Source organism: Idiotropiscis lumnitzeri, chromosome 21 (assembly GCF_059441095.1).
Source record: "Idiotropiscis lumnitzeri isolate Australia: NSW breed Sydney's pygmy pipehorse chromosome 21, RoL_Ilum_1.0, whole genome shotgun sequence".
Lineage (NCBI taxonomy): Eukaryota > Metazoa > Chordata > Actinopteri > Syngnathiformes > Syngnathidae > Idiotropiscis > Idiotropiscis lumnitzeri.
The window spans coordinates 1,183,172-1,203,057 of NC_142411.1; the positions used below are offsets into that span (position 1 = coordinate 1,183,172).

General features: G+C 46.2%; 4 protein-coding genes across 6 annotated transcripts in view; 2 read left to right on the forward strand and 2 right to left on the reverse strand.

Moving 5' to 3' along the window:
* hivep2a (HIVEP zinc finger 2a) overlaps window positions 1-2,862 on the reverse strand; it is a 36,011-nt gene extending 33,149 nt beyond the window's left edge. For both annotated transcript variants that reach the window (XM_088285832.1, XM_088285829.1), the window contains exon 1: window positions 2,451-2,862. The gene's annotated coding sequence lies outside the window, so the exon portion shown is untranslated. The remainder of the gene's footprint in view (window positions 1-2,450) is intronic.
* Window positions 2,863-7,270: 4,408 nt separating this feature from the next.
* On the forward strand, window positions 7,271-12,439 carry aig1 (androgen induced 1). The gene is made up of 6 exons (XM_088286518.1): window positions 7,271-7,641; window positions 9,016-9,171; window positions 9,342-9,443; window positions 10,947-11,062; window positions 11,137-11,303; window positions 11,385-12,439. The coding sequence occupies exons 1-6, from the start codon at window positions 7,498-7,500 to the stop codon at window positions 11,402-11,404; spliced, it is 705 nt and encodes a 234-aa protein (XP_088142644.1). The 5' UTR covers window positions 7,271-7,497; the 3' UTR covers window positions 11,405-12,439.
* adat2 (adenosine deaminase tRNA specific 2) lies at window positions 12,247-14,465 on the reverse strand. 2 transcript variants are annotated; one of them, XM_088286519.1, is made up of 7 exons: window positions 14,422-14,465; window positions 14,248-14,351; window positions 14,072-14,176; window positions 13,690-13,840; window positions 13,481-13,587; window positions 13,326-13,398; window positions 12,247-13,175 (listed from the first exon to the last, which is right to left on the reverse strand). In XM_088286519.1, the coding sequence occupies exons 2-7, from the start codon at window positions 14,329-14,331 to the stop codon at window positions 13,147-13,149; spliced, it is 549 nt and encodes a 182-aa protein (XP_088142645.1). In that variant the 5' UTR covers window positions 14,332-14,351; window positions 14,422-14,465; the 3' UTR covers window positions 12,247-13,146. The 2 variants fall into 2 exon arrangements, with proteins under 2 accessions (XP_088142645.1, XP_088142646.1); XM_088286520.1 differs by having other exon boundaries at window positions 14,416-14,445.
* Window positions 14,466-14,997: 532 nt separating this feature from the next.
* pex3 (peroxisomal biogenesis factor 3) lies at window positions 14,998-18,626 on the forward strand. The gene is made up of 12 exons (XM_088286975.1): window positions 14,998-15,249; window positions 15,536-15,667; window positions 15,753-15,834; window positions 16,249-16,292; window positions 16,365-16,486; window positions 16,584-16,650; window positions 16,736-16,790; window positions 16,989-17,127; window positions 17,431-17,501; window positions 17,593-17,715; window positions 17,838-17,934; window positions 18,388-18,626. Exons 1-12 carry the CDS (start codon window positions 15,177-15,179, stop codon window positions 18,469-18,471), a joined length of 1,089 nt encoding a protein of 362 aa, XP_088143101.1. The 5' UTR covers window positions 14,998-15,176; the 3' UTR covers window positions 18,472-18,626.
* The last annotated feature ends 1,260 nt before the right edge of the window (window positions 18,627-19,886 follow it).

Here is a 19,886-nt window from a genome sequence, read left to right on the forward strand (position 1 = left end):
TGCATGAAAGCAGACGTTGCGCTCAATCAAAACAAGACGTTTGCAAACATCTGCTTTGACTTTGGAAAAGAATGAGCAACATTTTTGGCTCATTCGCTGACGGAATTTGCGGGCCAAACCAGTAAGTGAGTCACAATTATTTATGTTTGTGCATTTATTGACTGTCAATTGATGTCATGTCCTGATTTCCAATGATGGGAAGGATATTTTGGAAAAGATATTTGATTCAAAACAAAATAATGGAGTGATCAATCAATTATTAAAAAGGTCGACCGCCTTACGAGGCAGCGTGCGATTTAGAGCGAGCTGCAAAATTCTTAATTGCTTTCGCCATGGCCCGTCCAAACCTCGCCTCCATTTTCTGCGTTCCTCCTTGTTCGGTTTTACGGCTCCTTTCAAATTTGCGGCGAGCGAGAGGACACGCGGATGAAACGAGACTTGGACAAAAAAAAAAATCATCCCACCCAGATTTCTCACTGACGACTTTTCACTGGAACTGCTTTGTGTTATGTTTTTTTTATATTCTTCTAATTAAATTTGTTATTTTTTGCAAAGCTTGTTGTCGTCATCCTGACCCGGGCTGCCCCCCTCCCCAACCGTGTTTGCACAGTGAAATCATTGCACTGCGGATATATTTGCACTCTTTCGACATTTATTTGCACTCGTTCCAACGAATTATTTTCTTTGTTTGTGCTGCGCTACCGACGCTGCTTCTTACGCTCCTCATTGAATTGGGAATGGACATGTTCTCATCTTTTTCTTTTCACATTTTTACAGACTTGTCGTCTGTCTTAAAGGGGGGTCCGTAATTCAAAAAATAGTCATTTGTGAAAACTCTGAGTAACAGGACAGTAGTACATTAGTTTAAAAAAACTGTGGCTTGTCCCTTTAATTAGATTTTGAAGAAACCACTACGCTGGAGGAAAAACAAACGGCAGCAGTCGGAGACAGAAGGTGTGACTGACATTGACGAGATGTCAATCATCGTCTGCTCGCTTCTGCTGGCAAAAGCAGCAGCCGCAGTGAGAAAATCAAGCGAGCGGCCAAGCCAAGCATTTTGAACGCACCAAAACATCAAGCTCGCTCATAAAACGTGAACATGGCGTCGACGCCGTCAAAACACGAAGAAACGCCCCGCACAGAACAAACAAAAGCCCCGCTCGTCTTGCACATGTCTGTCATAACATTGGAAGCTAATGATGCTAATGCTAATTTTTAGCATTTAATTTGAAACTCGATTTAGGCAATTGCAGCTCCAAAGTCACTGATTCTTATTATTCGGATTCGGACATTTTTAATTTCTCATGGACCTGTAAAAGTTGAGTGACGTGCAGAATGATATCATTGCATCTTTTCTGTCAATTAGCCCCACTGTGACATCACAGTAGTGCACAGACACATTTTAAGAAAATGTTTGACTAAAGGATTGAATTGGTTGTTTAATTTCGTATTTGATGTTTGGCCAGACATTCAAAAAAAGACACAGATCAAAAAGCGCAAAAGAAAAAAAATCATTTGTAGCCACAAATAAGGTGTGACATCGAAATAAAACATTAATTATTAACACTTACATCATCCATGGACAGTTGGATAACAAAGTTTCTAGTAAAGCTTCACTGCATTTGTAGAAGAAAAGAAAAACATCAACAAGAGCGCAACCTCAAAGTAGCTCTTCCTATCGCTCCCCCTTTTCCAAATGCAAGTGCCAAAATGGAGTCAAATGGTTTTTTTCTCTGAAGTAAACTAATGGATGGATGTTCACAAGCAACATCGAAAAGCTTGCAAATGCAAACACTGAAAAGTGACTGGAGCGTCCGTACGTCGGAGTCTCCCTGACCGGGGCCCTTCTCTCGACGGCAACACGTCATGGAACATTCCCGGAACCAGCCAGCGCACCACCCACCAGCCTGGCTCCTCAGACGCTCTCTCGCGCGCAGAGGAAACAAACAGCACACACACTCACCAAGTCCCTTTCCAAATAGACAGTCAAGCCTTTTCCGACGTGGACGCACTAACACCCCCCCCCTCACTCCCAAAAAAAAAAAAAAAAAAGTGCAGCAAGCACAACATGAGAGGGCGCCGTGAGGTCACGGCAAGCCCGGAAACACTTGGCACCAAGCATCCGTTAGAAACGACCGACAAACCATCACCGGCAAGCGGCTGACGATCGAGCCCCGACCACCGGCTCGGCTTTCAGCCTCATCCCGCCGCTGCCTTCGTCTCCGCCGGCCCGCGCTCGGCCGTGCAAATTCCTCGGGCTGTTACGCAACGCGGCTAATCTGCATGCGAGGCAACGCGTGCCCATCCAAAGGGGGTATTCCCCACTGCACCGCCGTGAACTCGCCAGCCCCGAACGCCTCGTCCGCCGGACGCCGAGGAAGCTTCCAACGCGGCCGGGAATCCGGTCGGGGGACTCCGGGAGGAGGAGGGGGAGGCAAGGCGGCTCTTACCTGCCGGCAGCGGCGATGACAACAAGCAGCCGCGGTGACGCCAGCTCCCTTCCGGGGCTTGACACCTCTCGGTTCGCCTTCTGGAGGTCGGACGAAAGTAGGCGGAAGGACGGAAGGACAGACGGAAGGCGTCCGGCGTCGGCGTCGGCGTCGAATCCACGCGAGAAAAAAAGCCGCGCGAGGAAAAGTTGCGCGTCAAAACGGAAGAAATCCTTCCCGACCGGATTTCTGGTGCCGGAGCTCCGCCGCCGCAGTCAACCACACGACGAATGCGAGCGTGTGCGTGCGTCAGGGTGAAATCCGGAGACACACGCACGCACGATCGCGCGCACGCTCACACGGGGTTATTCCGAGCGCCACTTCCCAGAATAGAAGCAGCGGCGAGAGGGAGTGACAGATAGACACCGTGAGCGTGTGTGCGGCGTGCGCGTGCGCGTGTGACGTCGTCGGATCCCCCAGCGCGCAACCGGGGCAGAGGGAGGGGAGGGAGGAGGAGCACTGGCCGAGGACGACGCTCTGTCTGCCGGCTTAAGAGAGCAGGATTCCCCGGTCACCTCTGGAGCGACCTGTCTGTCTGCCTGCCTGTCTCTCTGTCTCACTCGCTGAGTTACTTCCCTTTTCTCCTTTCACACACTCATTGGTCGTTCCAATCCAAATGTATCCATGAAGCAAACAACAAAATTCTTTTGGCATCTCAGCAACGTTGCAGCGTCACAAGACAATATGTTCACCACAGGCAATATGATGACCTCTATTTAGTCAATCTTGTTGTTTTTTTTATTTTTTATTGTGCACGTGTACTACTAAGAAGTGCCTCTCCGATTTCCTCTCAGATTCTTCCATCGATATAAAGCTAAAAATGGCCATCATGACTGCAAAGCAACAATTAAGATTGAACAAAATGAGATGGAAGCTTTTTTTAGGGGGGGGGGCTGAGTTGACTTGTCCCAACGACTTCGCTTCAGCCCAAAAACATTTTTCTGAAGAAAAGAAATCTCAAAATTAGACAGGAAGACGCGATGAACGCATTTTCAGGTTGAACCGTCAAAAGAAGCTTCAGTCCAGGGGCAGACAAAGTTTGCCCCTGCCAAGTGGGCGTGGCTTGTCTGAATTTCGCCTGGCCATAAAAAAACTTCGGAGTTAAACAGCATCTCGACTACCACAAACAAAATGTCCCATCGGGAGTTTAAATGGAGGAGAATTCTGATTGTTTTTTTCTGGACTTTGTTCCTGTTAAATTTGAGCAGGCGGGACAGACTCATCCGTCCTCCTTGGAAAAATGCTCCACAAATACGTCTGATGTCTGCCAACGTGACTTCAGCGTCAACTGAGTCGGAATTGAATGACTGGACGGACAGTAGGGCAAATATTCAGGTCAGGGGATTTCCACAGGCATTCAAAGATGAGCTATGGGGGGGGGGGTGTTCCCCAGGGTGGGGGCTTCCAAAAATATGCCGTCTGGTATGTGGGGTGAAGACCCGCCACATGTCTCAGGACGGAGGAAGAAGCGAGGAAACATTGTCCGACATGTTTGCTGTCTTGTCTTATTTTGCAAATCTCATCAATAAAGTTATTGATCGATCCGAAAGTGAGGACAACCGATCACTGATTTTAGATGAAATGTAAAATATCTGCCCATCGGATATGAGTCAAGTCTAAAAATATAAAAAGCGAGAAAGAAAGAAGCCAAAGCGTACCTTCTGTGGGAGTCATTAGTGTGTTGATGTGTGCCTTTTGGGGGCGTGGCCAAGTGAGTGACGCAGGACCAGCGCGCTTGTGAGCGTCTGGTTGCGAGCGGTGGCCTAGAACAGTTTTTAATTTGCATTTGTGTGTTTGCCTGCGACTTTCCTTGCCCTCATGCGAGGGCATTAGAGGACCTTCATTGCTTCATTTTTTTTTTTCACACTTCGCTCGAGCCGCCGAATGGTCGAAAGGTTACTTGGAACTCAAATTTCTCATCACGCCGTCTTTTCCCCCACAATTCAGCATCTAAAAAAAAAAACAAAAAAAAAAACGAACTTTCCGCTTTTAGTTGCACGTCGTAAACAAACGGCTGCGTGTGCGCACGTGTGTGTGTGTGTGTGTGTGTGTGCGCATTGTGGTCCAATGAGCTTTTGCGGCGACAACCTTGTCATTTTCACAACAGGGCGCTGCGAAAAGCGAAGTGCCGCATGCACGCGTGCACGTTGGCCAGCTCTAAGTGGATTAACGTCTGCCTCGGCCTATAAGAGGCTCATCGGTGCATGACCTCGTCAGCGGTAACGCCGTCGCAACGAACGCCATGGCGACGGCCAGGCGGCCATTTGCATATCTGCTTTGCATACTCAGGCAGGCGGGAAGGAGGAAGGTGAAAAACGGCGCGCTTGCTCAAGATGAGTGACGGTCGCTTTGTCACATGACTCTTCGCCGCCACACTTGGGATGTGTTGGGAATCACTCGCTAGACATCATATGACTTGGCGAGTTTGTTGTCTCACGCTGGAGCTCATCATGCAACACACACACACACACACACACACACCACCATGCTCAGACACACACTCGCTAACTCACACACTCTTCCACGCTTTCCCACGCCACACGTTCACACTTTTCCCTCATGCACACTCTTGATCCGTCCTTGGCTGCCGCGTTGCATCGTTGCCAGATGTTGAGTCATGTGACTCGAACGTGTCGCTGGCCTCAAACGACCGCAGCTTGAGCTCTTTTGCGCTCTTGAAAAACAAGCGGGAAAGTAACAACTCGCTACATGAGCCGGACGCCGAGTTCCCAACCGGACGTCAGCGAGAGCCGCGAACGGATCGTCCCGCTATCACGTCCTCCGGCCAGCCAATCGAAAGACGGGAAAAACGGCGACAACATCATGAGGAAGACGGCTCTGAATTGTGATTGGTTAAATAAGCGCATTTGCGTTGCTAATGCAGTTAGTTCTATTGGCCAGAACAAGAAATTGTGAAGGCACTGAGTAGATCACGTTGACATGGCAACACACAGAGGCTAAATTTAATTGGACCAAAAAATGTCAGGATGGGACAACTCTTGCACCAAAGGTGGCGCTATACATCCTTTCAGCTTCTGAATATATCCATGAAGTATGTTTCCAAGCTAGGTTTAGCGCTAGCACGAACATGCCTCTTGACATCATTACAGGTGTATTCATTTAATCCTAAAATAAAGTAGGTTGTACACGTACACATTAAATTGACGGGGGGGGGTGCTTGCCAAAAGTGTCTTCACGGCAAAAACGTTCAAAGTGCGGAAAAAAAAGCAACAAGTTCTCACATAGCCGCTCGCCTCGGCCTCTCGTCCCTGAACGCAACACAAAGCGCTCCTGTGACAGCTGACTGATGAATAATGCTTACTCATACACATGCACGCGCGCGCACACACACACACACACCGCTCCCGACCACGCCTTCTGCAGACTCCCACGGATTAGCAGTGGGCGGGTTGCCTTCGTTAACATACTTGAACATTTTACGCATTGCATAACATCTTTCCATGCACTAATCCCTCCCGCTGTCTCTTTAAACTTGCCTAACGCGCGCGCGCGCACTCGCACCCACGCGCGCACAAAGAGTGTATCGAGGCGTGGCACCAGTGTTACTTAACAGCTGGAGGCGAAAGTTCAAACGACCTGCAAAAGAAAGGACATCATCAATGAGTCAACGCAAATCGGGGTGAGCAGCACCTCACAGTGGCCACTGGCGGTACTGACACATCGGCGAAGAAATGCTGAACACCAAAAAGATTCAATATTGATTACGTGGACGTTGTAGTGACGCACTTTCAAGAACAGAAGCCTATGAATTCATTTAAAAAGCAGACGTGGGAAATAAAGTCAATAGACATTATTGGTCACGATTAATCACTACATTTTAATCGTCATTCACAGTTAATTGCTAAATAATTGCACATTTTGTGATCTATTCTAATTACAGAATAAAAGTAAAAAAAGTTTTCACATTTTAATACACTTAAAGTACGCTAATATAATTGCAACATTTCAAAATAAAGCCCAACAATAAAAAAAACAGGTGCACAATAAAAACAAACATATTGTACATCTAATGAAATACAATGCAAAGTTTGCTTTGCAAACAAAATAGCTTTGTTACAAAAATCACTAGCTTGATGATAACGCACGATGTAAAATGCCACTGACGGGCTAACAAAAATCAACATTGAAGTCGTGCAACAGTCCCATTCGAAATGTAAAAATGTCTGAAAGCGAAGAATCCGTGTTCAGTTTTTTTAGAAGTTGCAAATCAAAGTTCAACAGTTGCAAATTGCAACGGGCAGCTTGCGTCAGCCGCGTGTGGGTGTGGCTTGACGGATGATGTGGTTTTCCAGACTGCAGCGAGCGTCCAGGGTGCGTTCCGATGTGGCTCGTCATGGTCGTTTTGGTCTTCTTGACTCGTCTGTCATCTGCGACCTGACGCCGCTACGTCGTGTTCTGCTGCATGGAACTTCCTTTGTCACTTGTTGACGGAAAATGACCATCGGCAGGAACGGATTTGTGGCGTTTCCATTCATTTCAATGGGAAGAGATGATTTCACATGCGGATGTTTTGAGTTACGAGCATGCTCGCGGGAAAAATCTAAAGTTTTAAATGGCAACTTTCTGGCTTCCGGGAAAACTAAAATAAATAAATCTGTGCTAGTCAGTAACAGTTACTGATTCACGTCACTCTACTTGGTGCAAGAGCTCTCCGAGGTGTGCTAAGTCCTGTTTTAATTGCAGACGAATCAGGAGAGTCACAGCTTACCCCAAAATGCAGCAACCCCACGTGGCGTTGTTTTACTTTTTCTTCTTCTTCCTCCCGCCATCATCATCGTCATCATCATCATCATCATCATCCTTCTCGCCATCATCACAACGCGGAAGCAGACGAAGGCTTGCAGGGGGGCACAGCAGGCAGCACAGACGCGCAAAAAAACGCTTTAGTCGGGAGTCGCAACGAGACGCCGGGAGGAGCGAAAAGGGCGAGAAAGGGCGAAAAGGAGAAAGGGGGCGAGAAAGGGCGAGAAGGGATTTGTGTGCGTGCATGATGGCGCTCATCCCGTCGCAGGTCCTGCGCGTCGCCATCCTTCTGTCCTACTTCTCCATCCTGTGCCACTACAAGGCCTTGGACATGCCGGCGCACCAAACGTACGGGGGCAGCTGGAAGTTCCTCACATTCATCGACTTGGTGAGCCTCGCCTTAATTCGGCTCGGTTCGGCTCTCCTCGGCTGCCCTCGGGTCGGCTTCGGACGCGGCTAGCTTAGCATCATTTCGGTCAAACACGCGTCTGTTTGGCTTTTTCGACTCAACAAATTGGAGTTGAGCTAAAGTAGATGATTTGTTTCTTACCTTGGAGGTGCTGCTTTGGTCAGACCAACAGGGGCGGCTGTCGTCGTAGTCGTCGTCGCCGCCGCCGCGGGGAAGGATGTGGCCATGAACGCGCCGCCTCCTCTGCTAGCTAGCTAGCTAATTTGCCAGCTAACAGGCTAGCCACATTTCGCATTTTGCTTCGTCGTCTTCTTTTTTTTCATCTCACTTTCGTCCTGTTGCATTCTCTCCTTTTCATTCATTTTAAAGACATCCATCGTTCCATTGGGCCACTTTTGTATTTATTCCATGAGGGAAATAATCAAAATAAATGTTAACATTTTGCCACCTTGTTTTTTTTCTTCCTCTCTATTTTTTAAAAATATGTTTTGGATTATATTTCCACCCCTTTGTTTGTGGACAACGCCTTCATCCAAAGGTGTTTTTTTTGACAGTGTCCACAATATAAACAAACAACTGCCGTTTTCAAACAGCCATTGATTCACCCGTTGCATAAAAGTACAGCAAAAGGACAACAATAAAAATAAATGCTCCCCCTTCACTCATCAGTTCTATTTCCCCAACACAAAAAAAAAAAAACGGCCATTATTTCACAAATTGTGTAAACTTCCAAGCACAACTTCAAGTGATGTCTAATTGGATTTAGTGTGTGACAGCATAATGGTGAGTGTAAATAAACACGGCCTCTTTTCTCAATAGCCTGTGAAGACAATGCAGACACTCATGCAGGCAGCGTGTAGAAAAACATGCGAGCGCAGAGAAACAAGACGTTGATTGTTTTGTTTTTTTTTATCTCCACTTCGACTGGCGAAGCCTCCGCCACGCTAATTTCGCGTCTGGAAAAACGGCATTTCATTGTCAGCGTCGACTTTGTGTGGATGTCGACCAGAGGTTTCGACAACATGACATCTGCGGTATGTGTTGCAGTGCGAGTTAGAGAAAAATGTTGTCGTCAAAAGCCCATTTTCAGTCTCTCTTTCATATTTTTAGGTGTCACAAAAGCAAAAAGAAAATATTAGCCTCAAAGTCATAGTTTGGCTTAACTTTTCCCAAAATGCTCTTTTCCTCCACTTTTTTTCGGGAATCTGTTCATACTGGAAAAACTCATCAGTTTGGCCGCCACTTGAATTAATTTGCTATCTTTGTGAAGACAGATTGTTGTAATCGAAGTCGACATTTGACTGTCGTGCTCGACGCTTGAGCCGTCCGTCATGTGAGAATGTTTTGCCGCAGGTGATCCAGGCAGTGTTCTTCGCCGTGTGCGTGCTGATCGACGTCTCCAGTCTGCTGACCAAAGCGGGCGAAAATCGCGAGCAGGAGCGGCAGCTCAGGAAGCTGATTGGCCTGAGGGACTGGTTGATGGCCGTCTTGGCCTTCCCCGTTGGCGCGGTGAGCACATCACACGCGCACGCAGTGGTGACAGATGTGGAACGTATCCTCCCTTTTTGTTCCCCAAATGTCATCACGGCACGGCAAACCTTTTCCGATGATTTTCAGGCATCATGTAACACATGATGAGCGCTTTGTTGGATGAATCTTGCATCCTTGTGTCTTTTCAGTTTGTGGTGTTCACCTTCTGGAGTCTGTACCTTTACGACCGAGAGCTGGTCTACCCCAAACTGCTGGACAGCTTCATCCCTCAGTGGCTCAACCACGGCATGGTGAGTTTGCTACGGTTCGAGCCCCGCCCACAAAAATGGCTTGAAAAGCTCTCATGATGCAAACAAACACATCCCAGTCGTAGAAAAACGTGATCAGGATTAAAAGACTGAATTTGAATAGCCGCGCTAACTTCCTGTTACCGTGACAAACTCAATGTGTGTGCGTGTGTGTGTGTGTTTGCGAATGCAAGGTGTCTTCTTGCGCTCCAGGATGTGATGCAATAGCCAAATTGGTTGCTACGGTGGTCTCGCCAACGACCAAAACAATCAGAACGCCAACAACCTGCAATCGTGTGCTCAGCCGTTTTTTTGCGCGCGTGCACGTGTGTATGTGCGTGCGCATGTGTGTCATGTCCCCAGTAGTAAATATTTATCAGTATTCCATGGTATCAGTGTGTCGTGTTTGTACTGGCTGCCGTGGCAACTGTGTGATCATTCCCGTTGCTGGAGGGAGCGGTCGGGTGATGTCAATAAGGGAGAGAAAGGCAAGACTCAAAAAAAAAAAAGAAAAGAAAGTGTCCTGCATTCATCGTCAAATGTGCGAAATGTCCCCACTTCACGTGTGAACATTGAAAGGAGGATTTTCCAGCAGGAAGGGTTCAAAGTTGAACGCCTGACACTTGCGCGAGGATGTCGATTGCTGAGCGCAAGCGCCGCCGAGATAAGCTCCTTAAAGTCTGCGGCGAAAATGTCAACTTGAGAACTTTCCCCAAATGTCGTTTTCTCATGAGTTCGCGTAAAGTTCAAGTCGTTTAAAATCTTGAGCGAAGCCGCCGCGTGTCACCGGATGGCGGCGTTCCGCCACTTTTAGTAGACGGGCCCGTGATGGTGCATTTCAGTTTCATCCGCAATTTTTTTGCCCACGCTCGACGTCCCCGTGTGTGTGTGTGTGTGTGTGTGTGTGTGTGTGTGTTTTGGGGGGGTGCATTTTAGCTATAACGATGGGAGGCAAAGGTCTCATTTAATCTCCCTTGAAGGGAGACGTCTGCCTTTTTTTCGTTGGCGCTTCAGGATGTCGTGGCGGTGACCTTGTCACCTCCCTGCGGGAGGTCTTGGCTTTTGTTTGCGTGCAGAAAGGCAAGAATGCGTTCTGGCACAATAAGAGCTTTGAGGCCTGAAAACGACAACGAACGGAACGTGCTCGCTTCTCCTTCAGCTTTGGACTTTTTTTTGGGGGGTGGGGGGTGGACCCGATGAAACCGACTTGACGCGCTTCAGCATTCCACGCGTGACGTCACGCCTTTTCTTTCCCTTGTGGACGGCGTGGCTTCTTTTGTCACTTCTCCCGCAGGAATGTCGAAAGAAGCTCCTTAAACAATTGGCGGCAGTACTTCTCACACCACGTAGCGCCTCCAAAAATATTCAGCTCTCCAAGTGGAGTGAGAAAGGCGGAAGTTTTTCTTCCTCAAAAGTACATTTCATAATTTGAACCCCTCTCGCAAACATTTACTAAAACGAAATGCTTTTGGATTGATGTGCGATCTTTTTGCATCTCCTTTTCAGCACACCACCGTGCTGCCGTTCATCATCATCGAGATGCGCACCACCCGCCATCGCTACCCCAGCCGGTGTTGCGGCGTGGCGGCCGTCTGCTGCTTCGGCGTGGGCTACATCCTCTGGTGGGGGCGTCCTCAGGTGTCTTCGGTTCGCTGGCGTCTCGTGCTCACCGCTTTCCTTGTTTTTGTGCGCGCAGGACTTGCTGGGTGCACCAGGTGACGGGCATGTGGGTGTACCCCGTCCTGGAGCGCATCACGCCGCTCGCACGCCTCGTCTTCTTCTCCGCACTCACTGCAGTGCTTTGTGTCTTATACGTGCTCGGAGAAATACTCAACAGCTACATCTGGGACCAGACGCACACGGGTACGCACGCACGCCCACACACACACACACACACACACACACTCTGCCCAAAACGTCCTTAAGCTTTCTTTTTCCCCACAGCGAAGGTCAAGGGTGAGTGAACTTTAGTGGCGCGTGGGAGTCACACGCGTGAGGTCACACGTCAAGCTCCGCCCACCAAGAGAGTGCAAGGATTGCTGCGCTGTGACCTTTGAACTCCATCAATCGACACCTACAAGCCTGAAAACGGGAAACTGGGCGCTTGCTTTTTTTTTTAATCTTATTTTTTATTTTGTCAAAGCAACACACACACAGTCACAAGCACACAAAAGCATATTTCATCATATGGGATGTTGAAGGCCATGATAAAAACCACACATGGGCGAGTCCAAATGAATTTTGCTGAAAGGACGTCGACAAATATGAAAGGTCTCCTTGACGAGGCCGCCGCCGTTGTGACTTGCTTTTGTCTTGATGTCCTCACGCGAAGACATTCAAAGTCGACCGCAATCCAGTCAGAAGCGGACGCCATCCTTCCATGTTTGTCATCGTCGAGGTCAGGGGTGACCCGGAACACCCCGGACTGGTCGCCAGCCAGAGCACATCAAGACAAACAAGCGCTCACGCCGGAGAACGGAATCTCACCTGCATGACGGGCATCTTGAGCGCAGGGAGACGATGCAAACTCCGCTCACGCGGGAAGGCCTGCGACGAGATTCAAACCCAGAATCTCTCAACTGCCAGACAGACGTTCTCCCCACCTAAGCAAACTCTCATCTGGCGCCACGATTGGACCCTTCTGACGACGCAACAATGTTGACCTCTCAAGCTTCTTTTAATTTCGTTGGACGTCACTTGCTGCTGGTGAACTGCAGGGGGCGCCACTGATTGGCTCAGATGACGAGACATTTTGTGACATTGTGCGGATGCTTTGGCAAGATGGAAGACATTCAAAGGGGTCAAGTTACAAGTTTGGGACGTTGGATTTTATTTTTGAAGGACTGTTGCTTGGTGAAGGTCAAAAAGCGCTTATAGGATGCGGAACTTTACGCAGAAATCATATTTATTGGGTCAAGTTGCAATGTTTAACGGTAGCGCTGAACAAACTAATCAACGGCGATGAGCCACATAATAAATGAACCAATACAGAAAATTGATTTTTCTCTTTCCTGTCCTTTTACATTCACCAAACACTTTATTGGGGACACCATCCAATGAACTCATATAGAAAAAAAACACATGATAATGGATTAAAATATCTGACCAAAACATCTGCACCATAAAAATAAAATCATAGTCAAACAACTCAAAAAGTCAGAAATGGTCCAAAAGTGGAACGCACCCAGAAGTCAAACATTTCAAAAGTAAACCAAAACCAGTTTTGTTCAATTCTTGTGCAGATGGGTGGGTCACAAAACATTTGTATTTTTTTATGTTTTATTTTCATGCTTAAAATAGACGACAAGAATAACATCAACACAAGCCTCCGTGTCTTTTGTGTCTAAAAAAGAAGAAATACCTTTTTGTTATTGTCGCCACATCTCCTATCAAGACTGCGCTTGTTTTGAAATGTGACAAGATTGTGCTTTCTCTTCTTAGAACATCATCTGTGGTGACATCTTAACGCTCAAGTACTCTGCCTACATTTGCATAAATTTGCATACAAATGAGCAGCAAGGTGCGCTTGGCGCCGCCACGCCATTTTTCATGTTAAATATGATGAGAAAGCAAAGCAATGCAATGCTCGGAAGCAAATAGAAAGTTGTCAGTTCATCGGCTGCGCCAACTCCTTGCAACTGACCGTTTACGCTCTATTAGGAATAAAAACAGAAGACAAATACTGAACATTCAAATGAAATCTGTCTCACTCCTTCCTGGTTTTGGGTTTGGGTGCTGAAAGAGAAAAACAATGTTTCAAACAAAACATTTCCCCGTAGGCAATGAAAATAATCTTGTTGCATTTGTGTACATTCTTCAGGTTATCATTTTTGGTGTCACATTTCAATACATTATTACAAGTTCATAAAGAAGTTAATCACTGACCGTTGGGATTCTCCTGCTTGTAGAACGCCTTCAACATCTCCACGGCTTCGTCCGCTCTGTGGCCTGTCATGCACTGCGCATGCGCACAAACACACACACACACAGTCATTGTGTCACACACATGCGCATGTGTGAACAAGGTAACTTGTAGTGACCTTGAAGGAGTTTCCTGTGTGAGTCAACTCAGCCGAGGAGACGTCCAGGACAGAGCCGCAGCCTCCGAAACGCTCGTTCCCGCATCCGTATGCCACCACCGGAACATCCACCGCTTGGTCAAGGAAAAATAAAACCACACACTCAAAAAGGTAAGTTTTCGAATTTTAAAAGATAATAAATCTCATGCTGGCCTCAACTTGAAGGATACTCATAAGGCGGAGCGCAGCGGCGCACATGATGCACGGCTCCACAGTGACATACAAAACCGTCTGCTTGCACACACTCCTGGCGTCCCGGTTGCTACGGCAACACCAATCCAGGAGCTGGTCCAGGGCCACCATCTCTGCGTGCCGGGTGGCCTCAAACACAAACACAAAAGTCTCAAGCAGCCGAGTGGAGGGATTTGTATTTCTGGTACATTTTAAAGTACATCCTCGCTAATGTGCACTAAATTCCTATTTAATTTAGTGATGCTTCTAGCCCCTTTTGATGATTTTTCAAAAGGACTTTGATTCCCCTGGAGAAACAGACATGGATTGAAAAAAACAAAAAAGCAAATAATTTATTTGAAAAGAAAAGGGCAGTTTTACATTTTTGGTTTCGTTGACTTCATTCCGTCCTTTCCCGACCACTTCGTCCTTGTAGACCAACAAACAGCCCACTGGAACTTCTCCATTGTCCAGAGCCTCTTTTGCCTGCACGCACGCACATAACACACTCAATAAATATCGCTTAAGTGACGTCATTTTTTAAAAGTTGAAATCACCATTTTAAAAGCACAGTCCATCCACTTCGTAACATCCTCGTCAGTCGGACAAAAAGCAGGTTCAAACTGCGCGTCAGTTGTCATGACAACCTCACATAGCGTCTCTAAAACCAGATTATTCGAAAATAAGATATCTTTTTCGAGAAAATGACACAAAAGTGCTCTCACGTTTACATGTGCTCGGTTACTGGTCGTAATATATCAGCATCGGAAGAGGAAGATAATATGGGACGGACCTGTTTCCCTGTTAACTGGCAACGAAAAGGGTCGATCGGTGACCAAATTATTACATTTGCCTTCTACAGTTCTTGAAAATGTAAAACGTTTATTTTATATGTGTCTAACTTTATCACGTGTTCCGTTACAGGGATTCTTTCATACCTGGAAAAAGCAAAGAAGGGGAAGATAATATTGCACGGACCTGCTTGACTATAACATTATTCTTGTAGCTCAACGTGCCATCCATCGTATTTCTTTAGTTTTTTTATTGAAATGCTATTTTTAGATATAAACGGAAACGTGACGACTGAGTCTGCTTTCTTTTTTTTTAAAACTGTTTTTATGCTTTTTGTTTGAAAATACACACGAACTATACAATTATATGATCTACAAAGTCAGTAAACTTTATTCTTAAATCATTTGTTAGTGGCCAAATACAATAAAAAATACGCGTCATTCTATCTCTATTTTTTTGTAATCAAAGGGATTCCCCTGTGTCGCTGCGCTTTGCCACATCCAACATGGCGTCGACGTCGGGCGTGACTTCCGTGTTCGCTGTTGACAGTTAGCGTGCTGCTAACGCGACTTAGCTAAAGGGTTGAAACTCGTGAGATCACGATGGGCATGTTGCGTGAACACCGCGTCCAAATATAAATGTGCGCACGCTTTCGTGGACTTTTTCACCGTAGGAAATTCCTCAGGGCGTGAGGATGTTTTCCTCAATTTGGAATTTTGTGAAGCGTCACAAGAAGAAATTCATCTTCACCGGAGCTGCAGTTGGAGGTCCGGTCGAAACTGTTAGCATGTGTGCTAATGCAATTCATTTAGTGAATGAGTAGCTTTGTCCGAGTCGTCTTGACTTTCGGATATAGTTCCATAGTGCGATAATATTAATTATTAATATGTTCCTGGTTGTGTTAAGCTAAATAGTTATAACCTGTTTGCCATATGGACTAGATGTTCTTAAAAGGACAGAAAATAGAATCCAATTTTTCTATTAAAATAACGTGATATCTAATTTTACTGTAAATATATGTATCATGCGTTCCAACCCCGCCCCCCCTTTCAGGTGTGTACCTCCTAGGCAAGTATGCCCGATCCAAGATCAGGGAGCTTCAAGAGAAGGAGGCCACAGAGTACATCACTCAGGCAAGACGTCAGTTCCACTTTGAGAGCAACCAGAGGACGTGCAACATGACCGGTGAGAAAGTTGACACTAACGATAAGAAATTATAATAGGAGCAAAATTGTTAAGATGTGGGTTTTTTTTTCTTTGTGTTTTTCAGTCGTGTCTATGTTGCCACCGCTGAGAGAAGCCATCGCCGACCAGCTCAACTCAGAAAGCCTCACCACCATCCTGAAGACCAGGCCAGTGTCACTCATCTTATCTCGCAATGCAAGCCATGTTCTATTCTGATTACTAAAGAAAGGAAAAAGCTTCCGTTTTTTTCTGGTGAAAGAGGACAATTGCCGCTTGATTTTGGTTGTTTCAGTGCTTATATTGTCACGGAACACAATATTCTGTGGGTCTTGCAAATCTGTCAAAATACTCTCCAACAGATGCCGAGATGACGAGAGAAGTGGCAGTAAAACAGGCCAAAATTCAGATGTGGATGTGAGGGTCTTAATGCATAGTCGGTGCAGGTTAACGAAATGCAAAAGTGTAGAAACGAGATTTGAGTGGAGATGTAAACATTTGCAGGACGCTGCAGAGTAGTGGAGCCCAAATAGAGTTTGCTGTCGACCCCGCTGACATTTGCTGTCTTCCCCTCATCCCGACAGGCCGGCCAATAAAGTGGAGATCTGGGAGGATTTGAAGATCATCAGTAAGTCCCCGCTTTGACCCGTCTGCTGGCGTTTTCTTGAGCTTGCGCTCACTTGACGTCCACCGCCGGCAGGTTTCACACGCAGCCTGGTGGCCGTGTACAGCACCTGCATGCTGGTGGTCCTTCTGAGGATCCAGCTCAACATCATCGGAGGCTACCTCTACCTGGACAACTCTGTGGGCAAGCTCCCCGCGGTGAGGAACACAAAATCTCAAAGTTCGCGTGGTGGTCTGCGACGGCAGCCGCCTTCAAAGCTTCGATGCGAGTTTGTCTTTGTGTTTGTGTTGTCAGGCGCCTCAAGCGCCACCGGAGGTGCAGCAGCAATATTTGTCCAGCATTCAACATCTTCTCGGCGACGGTAAGGACAACATTGGTCAGTGCAAGCGACGTACTTACTTATACCGATTGAGAACTCACAAAGCGGCGTCTCCATGTCTGTGCAGGATTGACGCAGCTGATCACCGTGGTGAAGACGTCGGTGCAGAAGTCCCTCGATGGGTATGAAAAAATAACGACACTTCATTTTGCAATCATTGGACATAAATTGACATTCAGTCTCAGAAGGAACTTCAGACCAAAGCAAACGATACAAGATGCTTCGGTTTTGTCAATATGGACCAAGTCAAGACGATTACAGACGCACACAAAGGTCACACGCTTTAATTGCGTATTGTGCGCGTGTGCGTGTGTGCGCAGCATGTGTCTGAAACAGACTTTGAGTCTGCCGGAGTTGGAGCAGCACGTGAGTTGGATCCGAGCCGAGGTGGAGGCGTGTCCACGCCGTCCGCTCTCCTCCTACATGATGGCGGCCGACGACGACGCCCTCGCCCAGCAGGCAAACTTTTTTGTCATTTTTAAACCAAATTTTATTCAATATTTTAGAAAAATCTAAAAATTTCCCCCTGGTTGGAAAAATCTTTTGGGGAAAAAATATTTTTTTAAAGATTAAAAAAAAATAGAATTTTGTATTTTTCATTTATAAGGATATTAAAAAAAAGATATAAAAATGTTTAAAAAAAAAAAGTCTTGCTGCAATCTCAAAATATCGATAAACTTAATTTCTCCTGCAGCAAGACGTCCAACAACAAAACGCGATTTTTCTAAATTGTTTGTACGAATGTGTCAACGTTGCGTTCAGGCGTGCGGTCTGACGGAGAGCGACGTCCTGACCATCCGCCTGCTCAACGAGACCAGAGACATGCTGGACAGGTAGCCATCTTGTCGCCATCTTTGTCGCGTGCTCACGTCGGCGAACGCAAAGAAACACGCACGCTCACGTCGTCGTCGTTTGCGTGTTCAGTCCAGACTTCGGCATCGTGTTGACGGCGTGCCTGCATCGAGGATTCGCTCGGCTCCTCGACAACCTGGCGCAGTTCTTCCAGCCGCCGCCTGCCGACTCCGCCCACAACGCCGACCCTCACAGGTCACTTTGTCTTTGTGCCCCCATTGAGTTGCCAATGTGTGATAGTTTTATTTAAAAAATTTCCACAGGTCGTATTAACATCTCGTGTGTTTGGCTGTTTGTGTGTGCGTGCACGTGTGTAGTTTGCCGTCTGTCAGTCTTCCACTGGCCAAGATCATCCCCATCATCAACGGTCAGATCAACACCATCTGCAGCGAGACGCCGGGACACTTTGTCCAGGTAGCGATTCTCATCATCGTCACCAAGTCAACGGTCGCAAAAGAGGAAAAAGTCAAATCCTAAAAAACATTTTGGTTAACTGACATGGAAATAAAAGAGAAATCCAAATCAATGTTCATACCCAATCTTTATCGTCTACTCAAAAGCTGTGCTGATTTCAAATCCAAGGTGATGCAACGTCGCCATCTACAGGCATCTGTTCATCATTACACTTGTGGAGAAGCTTGAAGGCCCACTGACCAGCTGGGCAGAATTCTCCTTCACGCTTGACAAATAAAAATATCGGTGGCAGTCAAAATTTCATGTATAAAAAAAAAAAACAGCTCACATCAATGCTAATTTAAAAATAAAAATCAACTAAAAGGAGGAAACGCTCTCCAAAGCTGAATTGAAAACACTTGAACATCTGAAAGTATTCCGCCCCTGGTCGTAAAGTTTGTTTTTGCCTTTTAGGAGCTTCTGATGAACGACAACGTGAAGGAGTTTGCTGCCAACGTCTACGACAGCTTCAGCACGCCGCCGGAAGGGCACAAGTAGGACGTCTGCACACCAACGACAAACTTTTTTTTTTTAACTTCCCAATGACTGAGCTGGATTATCTCAAGCACTGCTGCACCATGGGAAATTGTGTCTTCTTAAAGGCAAGCTGTGTTTCGGCGCCCCGGGAACAGGCGGCAGGTAAGTGGGACACACGGCCGCCATTTTGCTTCCCGTCACTGGACGACACGCGGCGTCATTTTCCGGCTTTTTCTAACAAAAAAAAACGGTTTTGACTGTAATTGTGGATATGTCCATAACTCCAAACAGGAGAAATATTATTATGATTTTCATTTGTAAGCATTCCCAGGTGTCTTACTTTCTAAAGCGAACTCAGTTTTTTGTCAAATCCACAAAAGAGAAATAATTAAAAAAACCAAAAAAACACACGCCCACACTAAGCATCCACTTGTCACACTTTGCTTGAGACGAATCAGTTTTGAGGAGGCATTTGGAGATCATGTCTTTTGTTACCTTGACAACCAGTCGAGTGTAGCTAACTTGCTTACTTGCCTTTTTTTTTTTTCATGATTTTTCCATTTTGAGAAAACCACCATAAAAAAAATCTGAGCACAGATTTTCACCAAACTCTCGTGTGATTATGAGCAATCAATCAATCCGAAAGAATTCCAGAAGAAAGCGCACCTCGAATGTGGCCGTCTGTCATTGCAATTGCGCTTGTTGCACACAAGGTGTCGCTCTTTCACTAAGCTTCTTTGTGACGGGAACGTCCTTGCGCCTTCCTTGGCACGTTTGCATCGTCCAACAGAAACATTTCATCTTCTCTTCATTTTTTAAGATGCTCATGACATTTTGGGATTGCATATAAAGGAATACATTTCAGCTATGCTTATAAAATAATGACACTGGGCCTGCCAACAGGGGTCGCTGTTGTGCGTTGGGAAAAACCCTCGGGAAAATTCTGACTCAGGTTGACATCATGTCTAGATTATTTTTTATGAATATCATATTTAATTTCTCAATTCAATATGATGAAAGTACGCTGCATATAGACATTGCGTGTCGTGTACAAAACATAAGAAATATCTCACCAGAGAGCAGCCGATGGGACATGAAATATGCAAATTTGCTAAATTAGATCAATCAATGAGTTTATTGTAAATTTTGTAAAAGTTTGTTTTCATTCCCCCCAACGTTTTTTAATATTGACAATATGCACTTTTTATGACGACGTTTCGAACATCTCTATTCTTGTTTATGGATCACATGGTGGGAAAAAAAACGCTGGAAAAAGTCATCACTTCTGATTACGTCATAGTTGAGTGTGGAATTGCCGCGTCAGGTTGACGTCACGTCTCGATTTTCCTTTCCATGTTTGGCGCGCGCAGAAAGCGGATCCTGTTTCCTAATCAAAGTGTTTTTGGGCGTGGAAGAAAAAAACAAAACAAGTTTCA

Coding starts and splice junctions, on each gene's coding strand:
- aig1 (XM_088286518.1), top strand. CDS start 7,498: ATGATGGCGCTCATCCCGTCGCAGGTCCTGCGCGTCGCCATCCTTCTG. Junction 9,172..9,341: donor TGGCCTTCCCCGTTGGCGCG/GTGAGCACATCA, acceptor GTGTCTTTTCAG/TTTGTGGTGTTCACCTTCTG. Junction 9,444..10,946: donor AGTGGCTCAACCACGGCATG/GTGAGTTTGCTA, acceptor TCTCCTTTTCAG/CACACCACCGTGCTGCCGTT.
- adat2 (XM_088286519.1), bottom strand. CDS start 14,331: ATGACAACTGACGCGCAGTTTGAACCTGCTTTTTGTCCGACTGACGAG. Junction 13,588..13,689: donor CGCTGCGCTCCGCCTTATGA/GTATCCTTCAAG, acceptor ACCAAGCGGTGG/ATGTTCCGGTGGTGGCATAC. Junction 13,176..13,325: donor CAAGCAGGAGAATCCCAACG/GTCAGTGATTAA, acceptor TTTCTCTTTCAG/CACCCAAACCCAAAACCAGG.
- pex3 (XM_088286975.1), top strand. CDS start 15,177: ATGTTTTCCTCAATTTGGAATTTTGTGAAGCGTCACAAGAAGAAATTC. Junction 15,668..15,752: donor GAGGACGTGCAACATGACCG/GTGAGAAAGTTG, acceptor TGTGTTTTTCAG/TCGTGTCTATGTTGCCACCG. Junction 15,835..16,248: donor ACCACCATCCTGAAGACCAG/GCCAGTGTCACT, acceptor TCATCCCGACAG/GCCGGCCAATAAAGTGGAGA.